General features: G+C 43.1%; 1 protein-coding gene across 2 annotated transcripts in view; it reads left to right on the top strand.

Annotated features, from left to right (window-relative positions):
- npr2 (natriuretic peptide receptor 2) overlaps nt 1-13,531 on the top strand; it is a 67,030-nt gene that overhangs the window by 4,050 nt on the left and 49,449 nt on the right. For both annotated transcript variants that reach the window (XM_030436092.1, XM_030436093.1), the window contains exons 2-4: nt 8,504-8,685; nt 12,601-12,714; nt 13,163-13,298. In XM_030436092.1, the coding sequence (XP_030291952.1) occupies nt 8,504-8,685; nt 12,601-12,714; nt 13,163-13,298 (432 nt within the window). The remainder of the gene's footprint in view (nt 1-8,503; nt 8,686-12,600; nt 12,715-13,162; nt 13,299-13,531) is intronic.

The following is a 13,531-nucleotide window of genomic DNA, read 5'->3' as shown; positions in this document are numbered from 1 at the left end:
AAGATTGTTGTATTTCCAAAGTCATTACATTCCAAAAGCATTCCAACTGTTTTTCCAACTGCCCATTTCATATGTAGAATTGGACTGAATCTGCAAAGTGACCAGAAATTAAAAAAGTAACGAGAAAATAATATTTCCCATTAAATATCTGAGTGAATATGCTCCCCACCTGTGCTCGTTTGCACCATATCCACTAGACAATTATGCCAAATGTTTTTTTTTTCTCAAATTTGACTGTGTGTGTCCCTGTTAATTGATATTCAGAAACGCATCTGATCCTGATATGCGACTGACTAAAGTGCGTGGGTGTGTTTGCTAAATATTTACCTCTCTATACTCCTGGGAATGTTTGGAGGGAATCATTTTTTTTTTGGATGCAGCTCAACATCTCCGAGCAAAGTCGGCTTCCAACCAGCATTATAGTCTCTGGCACTGTGAAACACACAAGTTTTAAACCCTCTTAATCTGTTGTTACAGTAACGGCATCAACAAATAATGGAATAAACACGGTGTAAAGGTAATTAAAGGGCGGTGCGGCAGCCGTGGCAGGAGGTGAAAGGTGCAAGCCGCCAAACATCTCCCCCTCTTCCAAGAAGAGTTATGGCGCTGCCGCAGTGAGCTCGAGGTCAGGGGAGCTAATTGTTTTGTCAGGGCTTGTCCTGGCTCGGCACACAGCTCCGTTTTATCCCAGCAGATAACCTCGGGGCTGTCGGCTCTGTAACGTCGCCCGACTGCGGACCGTGTCAGGCGGCGAGAGGCTGAGCCGAGGTTGGGGGGGAGGAAAATTGGGGCTTTTAACGTGAAGCCACTCATCACTGGAGCTTTGACAGTTGACCAAGTAATTGCGTGCTGCTGCAGAGTTAAACACCGCCACCACCTCCTCCAATTCCCCAAATTCCTCTTTTTAATAGCCTACCTGGAAAAGGCAGATGTGGGACGCAACATGTACAATTACTCAAGGTTTTGGAGACCTCGAGTATTTTCCATTATGAAACTTTCGAGTGTAACCCCGCTGCGCTGTTTTTTTTTACTCCCTCTGACGGCCGTAGTAGCTGCACTCTGGAGATTATGATTTTATATTCGACAAGCTCATTATCCAGATCCTCTGGAGCCCTAAAGATCCCACGGTTCACTGCCTGTAAATGCTTTTTGGCAGTTTGAGTAATTGCAAATTTATAAGGGAATTTGTCAAAACAATATCAACTAGGGCAGATCTCGCATTATTGTGTTCTATTAATGCTTACCACTCCTCTTGTTGAGGCGCTGTGCTGATTGAACAATGCTAATGCTAACAGTCATGCTAGCAGCTCCTCGAGGCTGTACTGTACAGCCGGTTTAGTTGGTGAGGCACCAAAACTACTTGGTTTGATTTTCGGTAAAGATCATGGTTTTGGTTCGAATGACTAGGGTAATTACTTAACCATGAAGGTCAAGTTACGTACATAAGTGTGTGAATCGTGAGCAACGGATAAACAGTGACGTTGCGGGGTCCACAGGGGCTTTTACACACAACCATGTCATTTTAGCACAAACTGGGGTTCTTTTCTTTTTCCCCTCCATAGTTAAATATCCAGTGATTGTCAGAGGAAACTGAAATACAAATCCACTGTGCGTTGAACCATTCCCATTTTTTTGCATACGAAATTAGGTGGAGTGAAACACAGCCACAACCATAGCTTGAGAAAAAAAAAAAAGATAATGAGACCAATAATGACTGGGACTGACCACTTATGGAAATAACTCTGAAATCATCACATATCTTCATGAAATTATTCTTTGAGTGCAGGAGGGAACACTGTCTGTAGATTCAGAGAGAGGACGTATTGGGCTGAAACTACTGTGCACACTAACCAGTTAACACAGCCATGGGTAAACTCAAGGAATATGAGTCTGTTAGATAATAATAATATAAAGGCACCAGATTGTGAACATTTCACATAGTCCCCGTCGAAGTTGATGGAACAAGGCATTTCAGACAAACCTAAACACTGTTGAGGAGCACGTCACCTTTCAGCTGATCTGGAAACATGAAACCCTTTCATTATCACCTTGTTGTTTCCAGGTTGAGGGATTTGCATTTTCATGCCACTCTGACAGAGACCATTCTTCATATTTGGAAAAACGTTCTGCCACGATTTAGTTACAGTTACATGAATGCTGGACTCTTCCCTTGAAATGTGTATTTTTTTACTTAAAGATCCAGTTCACCAGTTTTCATTGAAACCCCAAATAAAAATGTCCCAATAATGACGGTGTGTCCTGTGAATTAAACAGAGATGGGGGGTTGTTTCTGGGTCGTGGTGTTGCTGTTGATTTTTCTTTGAATTATAGTTTTCGGTGCCGTGAGCAGCACTGGTGAGATTCCATTTGCCTGCATGGATGGCTAAAACCCCAGCCAGATGAAAACTAGAACTAAATTCTGAATGGCTCTCTGACCTGTTGGAACAGGTGTTCTGGCACAGTGCGAGATGAAAGCGGTACTCTGAACACCCTGAATGCGTTCCAGCTCCCATCGCACTGCCCGGTGACACGCTCCCCTCCGACGCTTCTCAGTCCATTAATGGCACACAAGAGGCAACATTTCAGCTGTGTGAGTGGAAGGATACATCAGGCCGGGTTGCGTTTTCTTTTTTCTTTTTGAGTGTGCCAGTGGTTTGTGTCTCTCCGTTGAGTGATGAAAAGAGTGTCTCTGCACAATGGAGCTCAGGTAATGCTTCTGTGTAATTACAGAAATCCTGTTTCCTGTGAGTACACCCGCAGGATGCAACAATGAAAGAGGGTGAGATGAACTACAAGTTGGAGCGATGATTCAGTTTTGCAAAGCTATACGTCGTGTATTTTTTCAACAGAGCGGGAGAAACCCCCCCCCGGCAGATTAGAGCCTGAATAAACAAAGAACTGGAGGATAATCTTTAGGATAACCTTCTCCGACAAAGATTCAGACAAACAACGACAGAGAGTCATGTTTGAAAATCCAGTGTAATCCAATCCAGAAGGTGACAGTAACACATTGATTGCAGCGGCTGGCTCGCTCTCTGTTTTTGCACTCGCCTGTGATTATCTCCGGAGCCATCAACAGTGAAACGTCCCAATTAACAAACCGAACCAAAGAGCTCAGTGTAGTTAAGAATCTAAATTGCCTAAATTGCGAAAGCGAACGTCACAAATGCGCAGGACTTCTCAGAGAGTCTCTAATGCAGGCCGGCGCAATCACACAAATAATTGGTCCGCATGAATAAATGAATGTTTTCACGAGAGATTTTAAGAATTTTAAAAAATCGGACGGCAACTTTTCGGATTAAGGGACCTATTATTATTCCTTTACACATTGCTCAAGGTGAGAGAGGTGCCTCGTTATACGGAGAGTTAAGTACTCTGCAGATTCTGATATGTGACACATGGGTATCACACGATATGTTAGTAGGCCGAGGGTGAATTTAAAAAGATATGCAGAGATTCAGAAAATGCTTTCAGTCCCCCAGATATCTACAAAAGGGTTAGAGTTCTTAAATCTTAAAGTCTTAAACTTTCTTTTCCTTAAAATATATGAAAAGAAGTGAGTCTGACTCACCTGCTTCCAATACAAACCAGCTACTCTGATATAATCAAGTGTCCTTTACTTAATACTAGGCACACTCACCACTGAAATACTACTGTTTATCGTCTAATGATCGTTTTCCTTGTTGATTAATTGGTTGTGTATTTTGTCTATTAATCAATTAGTTGTTTGGTTTGTATAATGTCTGAGAATGGTGAAAATTGTCGGTCTCTGTTTCCCAAAACCCCAAAAATGACGTCCTCAAATGTCTTTTTTTTGTTTTTTGTCTATAGCACAAATATATTCTGTTCATTTTCCAAGAGGAGTAAAGCTGAAATCAGAGAACTTTGACTTTTTTCCATAAAAAAGATTTGCTCAAACCAAATTAATGAGTTGTGTTGTGTTACACTGAGAGGAGTTTCTACTCTTCTGTCCACATGTATGTGCAGTCTTGTTTCCTACGACTTCCTTGTGCGTGGGTGCAATCTGAATCTTTGAACTCAATACAGCTCTAATTCGGATTTGACAGTGAGGCTGATATCAGTGAGGTGACATCATAATAAAATGAATGCTTTTACAGAGTTGGGTAATCTGAATCTCGCTTGGAATAGCAGACCCAGCCGCCAACAATGAAAACTGCCACAGAGGTAATTACAGAACATAAATACATTTAAAAATGTTCCAACCATACCTAGAAATAAAAAGATCACGCTACACAAGAGTATCAACAGTTGTTTTCAAAGGACGAGCTCGCATTGTGGATAAACGCTGAAAAAACAAGTCCCACGGTCTGTTGCTCAGCTATCAGGAGGTATTTATCTTGTGAGGTAAAATAATTCTATGTTTTGGCTCATTTTCCTGGTTTTCCTTGGCACAATACCCTCAGCTTAACTTGAGCGTCATTATCTTGACACATGGCAGACTCCATTGTTAGTCACGGAGGAAGAGCTCAGCGAGCTGGCACATCCGTCATCCATACAGTACGTGTGTTACAGTGTGCCACGCGCCCGTAAATAGCAGAAGATGCTTTTTGGAATTTTTAAACTTTGCAGTCGGATCTGGGTCAGCGTCGAAACACACATATCGACTGAGAACTCACGGGACGCACAGTTGTGTGCCAGGTCTCGAACAGTGCAGGAGTTCATGAGAAAGCTGCGACCGTGTTATCTTGCGGTGTTGAGAAACCCTTTTAAAAGACCTGGACGTCCACCAGAAAACAAATCACTTGCTCTTTGGCGCGGGCCGCAGAGTCCTGTCAGCGAGTTTTTCAGCTATCGTGCTAAATCTGCAACAGCACCGAAAACAGTAACCCCTTGATGAAAACGAGACCTGACAATGTAAAATTCCTCAAACAAATTGAAGTCACGAATCCATGAATGTTAGCCTAAAGAAGAAAATGGAGGAGTAGGAGCAGGGCTGATTTACCGTCCTGCGGTCAGTGGATGGAACAACTTGTACCAAACAATTTTAACGTGCTTTTGTGTAAAACTAAAGCCTCGGCAGGTCCACGCACTGTGTGACTGCTGGAACACAGGAGGACATTTCCCCCCCCCCCCCCCCTTCGGCTGTGTAGCGCCTTTATTTTGGGAGCGGTCCAGCAGACAGCAGGACTACTTGGCATGGCGAACCATGTTGGAGGGGATGAGAGTCGGGGTCTAAGTAGCAGCCGCCTTTGGTCTAACACATGAGGAAATGTCTGCTAACTGGGAGGACCGCCTCGCCGCTGGCAGCAGCTGCTGTGACATGCGCTGCGAAATGGAAATAATGCTACTTTTTTATTATTCATGACTCAGCGGCAGGAGGGTGTAGGTGGCAGGGCGAAGGTGGAGCGACACTGTCAGAGCCGTTAGCAGAGGTCTCAAGGTTGATGCCTGCAACAGCGAGCTCTTAGCCCGTCTTTGAGCAGGACAGTGTCAACCTGCTCACTGAGCTTGAAGCTAACGTGTCTGAGGTCAGATACTGCAATTTTAGGTTCTGTGTTATTTAGGTGAATGTCTTGTGAAGCAACGTTAACATTGAGAACTTTGGTTTCTTTCGTCAAATCATGACGTCCCTCTAAAAGAAAAGAAAAACTGCAAAAAGAGTGTCTTTAGTCCATGCCCTCGTGAACAACACGTAGGCAGTTCTTGATCCGAATCCACCACAGGATGTCATCGCTATTTCAAAAAGAAAACAGTCTTACACTGCTGGGACAATGTTTGGTTAATTTTAGGCACAAAAAAACCCCCTAAGATTAGTGTCAGGGAACGAGGGCTTTTTCTCATATCGCCAGATCGCTGTTGTTCCTACGACATTATAATCAGTGTTGTTCCAGGTCCATTATTTGTTTTTAGGAAAAAAGGGACAAAGTTCATAGTTGGTGCAAGCTCTTGTGGCTGAATGGGTTTAAGTACAGGACTCTTACCCAGAAGCGTGGGGATTACATCTATTTGGAACACGTACATTTTCACTGCTCACTTATTATTCAAAATTCAATTATTCACTTGTTATTTCCCTTTTCTGTCACAGAACGGTTAGGTGTGGAGAACCTAAATATTTGGCTAGGTTAAGGGAAACATTATTTGGGTTGACATTAACCAAGTTTTTGAAAGGATTACTTCTGCCATATGCGTATCTTTCCGGTCTGTTTCCCTGAATTGCCCAACGACATGATTGGTCAGCTGCATGGACGGTCCTGGGGCAACATTCTCTGTGACGCTCCAGGAACCACACCAACACTGCAATATCAGCGTGTGTGGGAAATACATGGTTTGCATTCATAGAACTACTTTGTTAAGGTTACTGTTGCCATGGTTACGCAAATAACGACTTGGATACGGTTATGAAGAGAGCAGTGTGTGGTCAAGTTAACAGAACAGCAGCAGAGACTGCCAGTCACAGGAAAAGAACAGCAGTGCCCGATGTTTAAGTCCGACGTTTGGTTGCTCTACAAGGATGTAGTTGGTAGTTTGTAGTTTGGTGCATTTTCGGGACTCCTGCTGTTTCCTTTCTTTGCAAAGCGATCCGGTTTGAAATCCTTTCCTCCCTTTGGTTGTTTCCACTGCGAGAAGTCCTCCAAACCAATCCACACCCTCATTTTTGAAGGATTTCTGTCTCACTCTTGGCTTCATTGCTGCCTCTGATAGATGTTTCATTTTTGCGTAGCCTTCGCTGAAGGAGATTGTTTCTGACCCTGACATCCTTTTGAGTCACGCATCGCAAAAGTTGAGGTACGCGCCCAGCTATTGAAGTTGATTTGCTAATGATTTCAATGTGCGCAACTGCCAAAAATGCGGAAAAAAAAATGTGTCACACAGCTTTGGTTTCAACAGACATTATTAGCGTTGTCAGTTGAAATCGCGGCAGGCTGCTGATCAGAGCAAACAATGGCAAACACATGAAGAAATCCAGTCGCAGTAAAAGTGCAGGTCTATATTACAGCACCGAGCACATATCAATAAAATGTGGATGTTTTAGCTTTGTGTTTTTACGGTGGTTTTGTTGTATCCTCCAGATCTCCCCACGGTTTCTCCCTGCTCACTGTGAGTGTTTCGAAACTCAACACAGCTGAGGTTCACAACATCAACACAGAGCTAGCTGAAAGGAAATTGGGGGATTTGGGCGCGCAACGACAAAGTCGCGGACTGTATCTGCTAGCAAAGAGGCTAATAGATCCCTGCCTGCTGCTCCAGTCGTCCCTGCTACCTCAAACTAGGAGGTTTCCAAGCTGTTAGCCCAACTCCTGCTCTTCGGCCTCAGCTGCAGTCTGTCTTGTTTGTGCTTGTTGCAGATGTATGGACATCTTTACATCTGGCATTTATTCCCACGTGCATGCTACTTGTTTTGAGAATAAATAATCAAGAAAAACTCACTGTTGCAGCAAAAAAAAAGGGGGCCAAAAACAGATGTGGACAACAATTCAGAACAGTGAGTGGAGTCCTGTGGTGCAAATGCGGCAGAGATGCTCATAAATCATTTTTTTGCAAGTCCAAGTCAAGTCTCTGGTCTCTTGTGGTTACAATAAGTGTTCTATCATCCGATCTGCTTAGAACACTGCATAGAATTCAAAGCATGTGCTGTATTATCATCACTCCTTTATCTATTAGCGTAGAGCATTATAAACACTGATTAGTGGTTATGGTATATGATCACTTTAAACAGGCTATTGAAATGCAATATGAAAAAACACACAATGAAAGCTTTTCTTTAAAATTAGTATCCGTGTTTTGTTTTGCATTATGAATACACAGCTACAGTAGCTAAACGCTAAACACTATTGCTGCCAAATGATCTGAAATAAACTGGCGTTATTAAAACACTTCTTCAACGCTTTCGTTCAAGAGGCGAAATCTACCATTTGTGAAAATTGGCACCTCTCTTTGTGTGTGACAAAAATGATTTCAGTCACCTGTTTGCTAACCATCCACGAGGCTAACGCTCACATCACCAAGTGGCTGACCCATCCAGGTGTGTTTTCAGGTACCTCAGAAAGTTTGACGCGGTAGATCCAGCACCCTTTATATTCATGCGGCTATGGCGTGTGTAGTTCCTATAAGCAAAGCATATGACAAACAGGACAGCAGCAGCGCTTGTTGTGCTCGTTGCCATGGGTGCTGTTGTCATTGCCCACCAGATGTGCAAGGTTATGCAAGAGGGGATGTCATTCAGCTTGTCAGACATTTTCTTAATGTTGAAAAGATTGTTAACGAGTCCCAAATCTCGAGTTTGAGTCGAGTCTCATGTCACTGAAATGTGGTCTTTGTCTTGACGTGGAGACACTTTAACTGCAAAAAAACGTCTTCTTATCAAGCATTTTTTTGGGTTAGGGTTAGGGTTTTGAGTTTTTATCGAGTGCCATGACTAGAAAGACGACAAAATCGTGCAGATTGCTGCATGAGAATACAGAACAATCGTGTTTCTATCCGGAGCCTCTCGACCATGTTTAGATAAACATCCTGCTCACCATTTCCCTTTTTCTGTCTGCAGTCGTGTACATCTGCGGCCCGCTGGACACTTTCCTGAACATCATGAAGCTGTTCCAAAGCGAGATCCAGGACCCCGAGAACTACGCCATTTTCTATCTGGACGTGTTTGCAGAGAGCTTGGCCGATCGCAAACCGTGGCACAACGCCGACCCAGACTGGGCCGACCCCATCAAGGTCTTCAAGGTACGGCGAACACAGAACACGAAAAAACGCATGCACACACACATGCAGCATGCAGCGAGTTCCGTGCATCTGTTTGGATGGCCGCTGTTGATAAATCGAGGCCGTGCTCAGACTGTCACAGTTTCAGCCGATTTGTAATTGGAAGCAGGAGAGACCAAAACCACCATCTGGCATGAGGAATGGGCGTTTCTGACAACGCATATTTCATTCACTCTTCAATCTTCAGAATCTTTATCGGACTCTTCTTACTGAGTTACACAGAACAGAGACCTCAAATTTAACCAAATACCGACAGTTGCTTCAAAAATCCTTTCTTTGTGTAATTGTTTCTGATTATTTAGAAACAATTAAAAACCAGGGGAAGCTTTTATGGTAATGATAGTGATGTATTTACGGGAAGCTTATGTGCTTTTTGGCATGCGTAACTTTTGCCAGTGTGTGTGGGCACACTGAGTCTCCCCTCAGCCCCCTTTCCACCACTTTAAAGAGCGAAATTCTTGCGTGACATTAATGAACGAGGGGATGTGTTTTCACAGGAAGCCATTTAGCAATACAAATTAGTGCTTTGAGACATAATGGAGCGGGTACAGACGTGTCGCTCGGCTAATGCATCTCCCTAAATGTCACACAGGCTTCTCCTAATTCTCTTTAATTAAGTCTCCACCGAGTTTTTGAAGCGGAGCCGCCATGTGAATATGAACGCGGCATAATGTTAAATAGATTGTGGCGAGTTCCACCTTAATGGATGAGGAAGGTGCTTAAAACGCAGTTGAATCATCAACTTAAGAAATTAGTGGAAGTGAGTGTCTTCCTTTGCGCTCCATTTAAGGACTTGAAAGACATTTATTGTTGCGCCTGAGGGATAATTCCTCACACGTCTCCACCTTTCATCCGTGCACATCTGGAATACCTTCCCGCTCGAAATATTTGTTTTTCTGAAATGTTCGTTGGCTGACAACAAACTGATCACAACGAAAGCTTTTAATTTGTTCAGTCAAAGCATGTAAAACAAAACAAAAGAAAGACTGCTATTTCTAGTGTTGAGACCATGAAACAGCTTCAGCGTTAAACTCAGCAATCTCAATATCTGTCCGTCTGAATATGAACTGCTCCTGACCCTGGCTGGAAAACAAAACTTTGGCTCCCACTTTGCTGATCACGCAAGGAATTAATTTGTCTGCAAGACATAACAGGGCTTATTAAGACGATATGTTTCCCTCAAGGCAGTAATTGCTGGTGGAAGTTTGTGGTACGGTTCCAGTATAACTGTTGTGACATGAAGAACGATGTATTGCTCCTACAGTTAAAGAGCAAAGCCAGAGGACGTCTGTCTAAAACTTGTTTTTTTATGATGGCAGCCAGTACATGGACGGAATCAAAGGTCACTTGAGGCAAATATTTGGACTGAAACGTGAATGTTTGATTACTCTATCCAAACACTTGATCAAATGTTGGAGGCAGGACGGGGCACTTTTAAAAAAAAAAAAAAAAAAATCATTTGAATCCCTCAAAAACTGAATGTTGATCCTCCTCTGCTTCAGCTTATTCTGTTGAAAAGATATGGTCTGTCAAATACATCGTGTGCACTTGTGAAGGCACATCCCCGGAGCTGGGTCGCTTGTCACACCACATAGGTTTGTTTGTCCATCCATTATCAGTAACTGCCTATCCTGCTCAGGCAGGGTCAGGGGAGGCTGGAGCTGATCCCACCTGACACTGAGCGAGCGGTGGTGTAAAATGTTGAGGAGTTGGTTAACACAAATCAACTTTACCAATAACCAAATATTATTTGTATGTATTTGCAATGTTAGATTTCCTTTTGTCATGGTTTAAGTTTGAGTTATTTCCTCTTTTACTCTGTAGTTCTCCCCTTATGTGTCTTGTTAATCACCACTTCCTGTCTTTGTGTTTCTTCCCGCCTTTTTTGATTGCCCAGTTAGTTTCACCTGCTTCTTATTAGTTTTCCCTCCCTTGTGTATTTCGCTGCGTGTCTTTCCCTCTCTCTTTGTCAGTTGGTCCGTCTTTGTCCTCACTTCAGCCCTGCGTTTTTTGCCTGTTCCTGTTCTGTTTAGTAGGACCCAAAAGGGAAGACCAAAGGCGGGCATATGTCTAGTAGGACTTTATTGTAGTAGCGTGGAACTCAGGAGCAGCAGAGGCCGGCGTGAGGCTTGGCTGCAGACTTAGCCGGGGATCGTGGTGCTGGGAGATGGGGGCTGGGGTGTAGGCCTCGAGGGAGCGTGAGGCGGTTTGGCTTGTGGCTGAGTTGCGAGAGGCTGGGTGGCCCGGCGGTGGAGGCGCTGGAGCTCGAGTTTAGAGCCTGTTTCTGGGAGTGGCGAAGGGAAGTACAAGTTAAACTCAAGGAAAACACAGTAAATCACAAAAGAAATAACACAGAGAAGTTGAGCCATCACTATACCACGACGAGAGGCGAAAAAACAATCTGACTTTCAACCAGCGAGGAGGAGTCCAGGGCTTTTGCGCCGGCCCTGACGAAGAAGAAGATGGGCGGCAGGTGTGTGTGTGTGTGTGTGTGCAGAGGGGGCTCCAGCCAATCGAGGAACGGAGACTCACACACAGGCCAAAACAACACAGAAAATACAGCACAAATTCCATAACCATGACATGTTCCCTGGTACTGTCTTCTCTTTGTGTGTTCCCTGCCTTTGCTGCCTCTGTCGTTGTGTTATCCTGGTCAGTAAATAGTAGGTTATTTTGCTCTCTTGGAATTCTGCTTTTGTTGCCTACTTTTGATTTCTGTTTAGTTTTTTTGGAATGAAATGTTTTGGGAATGACTGCCTCTGGTCTGACCGTTAGCACGCTAAAAACTCAATGGCCGCTAGCTGGTCAGCCTGTTAGCTGCTTAGCCAGTTAGCATTTTTGTGACCCTCAAGCACAAACAACAAACCCAGTGTATAGTTTGGGATTTGCTCTGCTTGAATCCAAAATGGTCACAGGAGGGGAGTTTTAAGTCTTTACTGAAGCGGCGTTATTGACGACTACAACCAAAGCAAAACCGAGATACAGTATTGTCGACCATTACTGTTAGCATAATTTCCTAATAACTTCTCAAAACAAGTGCGTGCAACAAAAATTTCAGAAGGCCAATACTTAAAATTATTTTTTAATGATGTTATCTTATTTCTTTATCTTGGGATAAAAATCACTAATTTTCTCGTGATGGCGGGCTAATTCACCTTGTTATCTTGAGAGATTAGCCTTTTTCTTCTCCCAAGATCAATTACACATGGTTTGGGAGTTTCAAGCAAACAAAATGAACTTTTAATGAACTTTTGTTTGTTGTAACAAACATTTTCCCACGTGATTTCATGTGAGGGTATTTTCATAATCATTCATTTCTATAAGGGATAGGCTTATATACTGTACAGATGTGTCACTGTGAAGTAAGTATAAAAAAGTAAGATTGATGTGCAGTCTGATGCGCTGATGAATCATGGGTAAGTCCTTGATTTGATATCAGTTGCCATGACTTCATCTATGCATGTTGGCATGACACTGATGAGCTCTGACGCACATTAGTAGGTAAAAAGAGGCCACAACCTTTAGTTTTCTCATAAGAACGGGTTAATAAAGTCATTATCTCGAGCTTTGCTATCACAAGAAATAATTAACTTGTGCTCATGAGATAATGGCACTGGAAAAAAAAAACTGCAAGCAAGGCCGTTCTTGGTTTACACACTAAATAACATGCACGCAATTTTATGTGACAGTACAATGAACTCCCAAAAAAAATGTATTTTCACAAAGGCTTTCGCTTGTCCTGCATGAGGTTGGGATTCAGCGTCTTGTTCATTCCATCACAGACAGACACATGGATGTTTCCAGGATCAACCCTAAGTCCTCTTATTTCAAGCTGTAGATTTCTATAATATTTTTCCCTCTCTGTGTCTCCCCCAGTCTGTTTTCGTCATAACGTACCGGCCTCCTGATAATCCCGAGTACAAAGAGTTCCAGAAGAGACTCCATGCCAAAGCTTTGAAGGATTTTGGTGTGCATTTGGAACCATCACTAGTAAGTTATAGCCAATGAAAACCCTCTGCGTTCTCGGCGGCATCACGACCTCTTTAATCTTTTACAAGATATTCTGTGAAGAGAAATCCCCACTGGGCTGTATAATTGTCAGCGCTTAATGATGGATGATGTTGACAATGATGTTTGCAATTAATCCTTTTTCTTTTATTGCTGCTTTCATCTCAGTTAATAAATGTGGGAGTTTTAAAAAAGAAAAAAAAAATCTCCTCTCGACAAAAACTGTACTAACTATCATTCAGCATGTTTGTGGGTGTCGGCCAAAATCACGTCTTTTCATAGAAGTTTGCTGTTGAATGTTGGCTGAAGGACAGCCATTTCCACTATAAGTAATGTTTTTTATTAGATCATTAAGGTCTTTAACCATAACTGTGTGTACACAAATTCCCATTGCTGCTGGTTTTTCCAACTTGTGTCTCATCTGTTGCAGATGGACTACATCGCCGGCAGCTTCTATGATGGCTTTGTGCTGTATGCGAAGGCCTTGGAGGAGACGCTGGCAGACGGCGGAGCACAGAACGACGGCATAAACATCACGATGAGGACGCAGAACCGCAGAATCTGGGGTGAGCGAATGTCTGTGAGGTGTTTGTCAAAACATTGTTATGACATATGTTTGACTGTGCAATATGCTATACGTGCATCGTTTCATGGACACTATACAAATGCTAAATTTTTGGTTCTGATGTGTGTGTGTGTGTGTGTGTGTGTGTGTGCCTCACTTATTGCTTAGCTGCAGCTACATAGGGATACACATGTATGTCACCTCATGCAAAATCTAAACACATTCAGCCCAATT

Source organism: Sparus aurata, chromosome 12, assembly GCF_900880675.1.
Source record: "Sparus aurata chromosome 12, fSpaAur1.1, whole genome shotgun sequence".
Taxonomy (NCBI): Eukaryota; Metazoa; Chordata; class Actinopteri; order Spariformes; family Sparidae; genus Sparus; species Sparus aurata.
The sequence above is the reverse complement of the archived record's forward strand: the minus strand, read 5'-3'. Positions and strand labels throughout refer to the sequence as shown.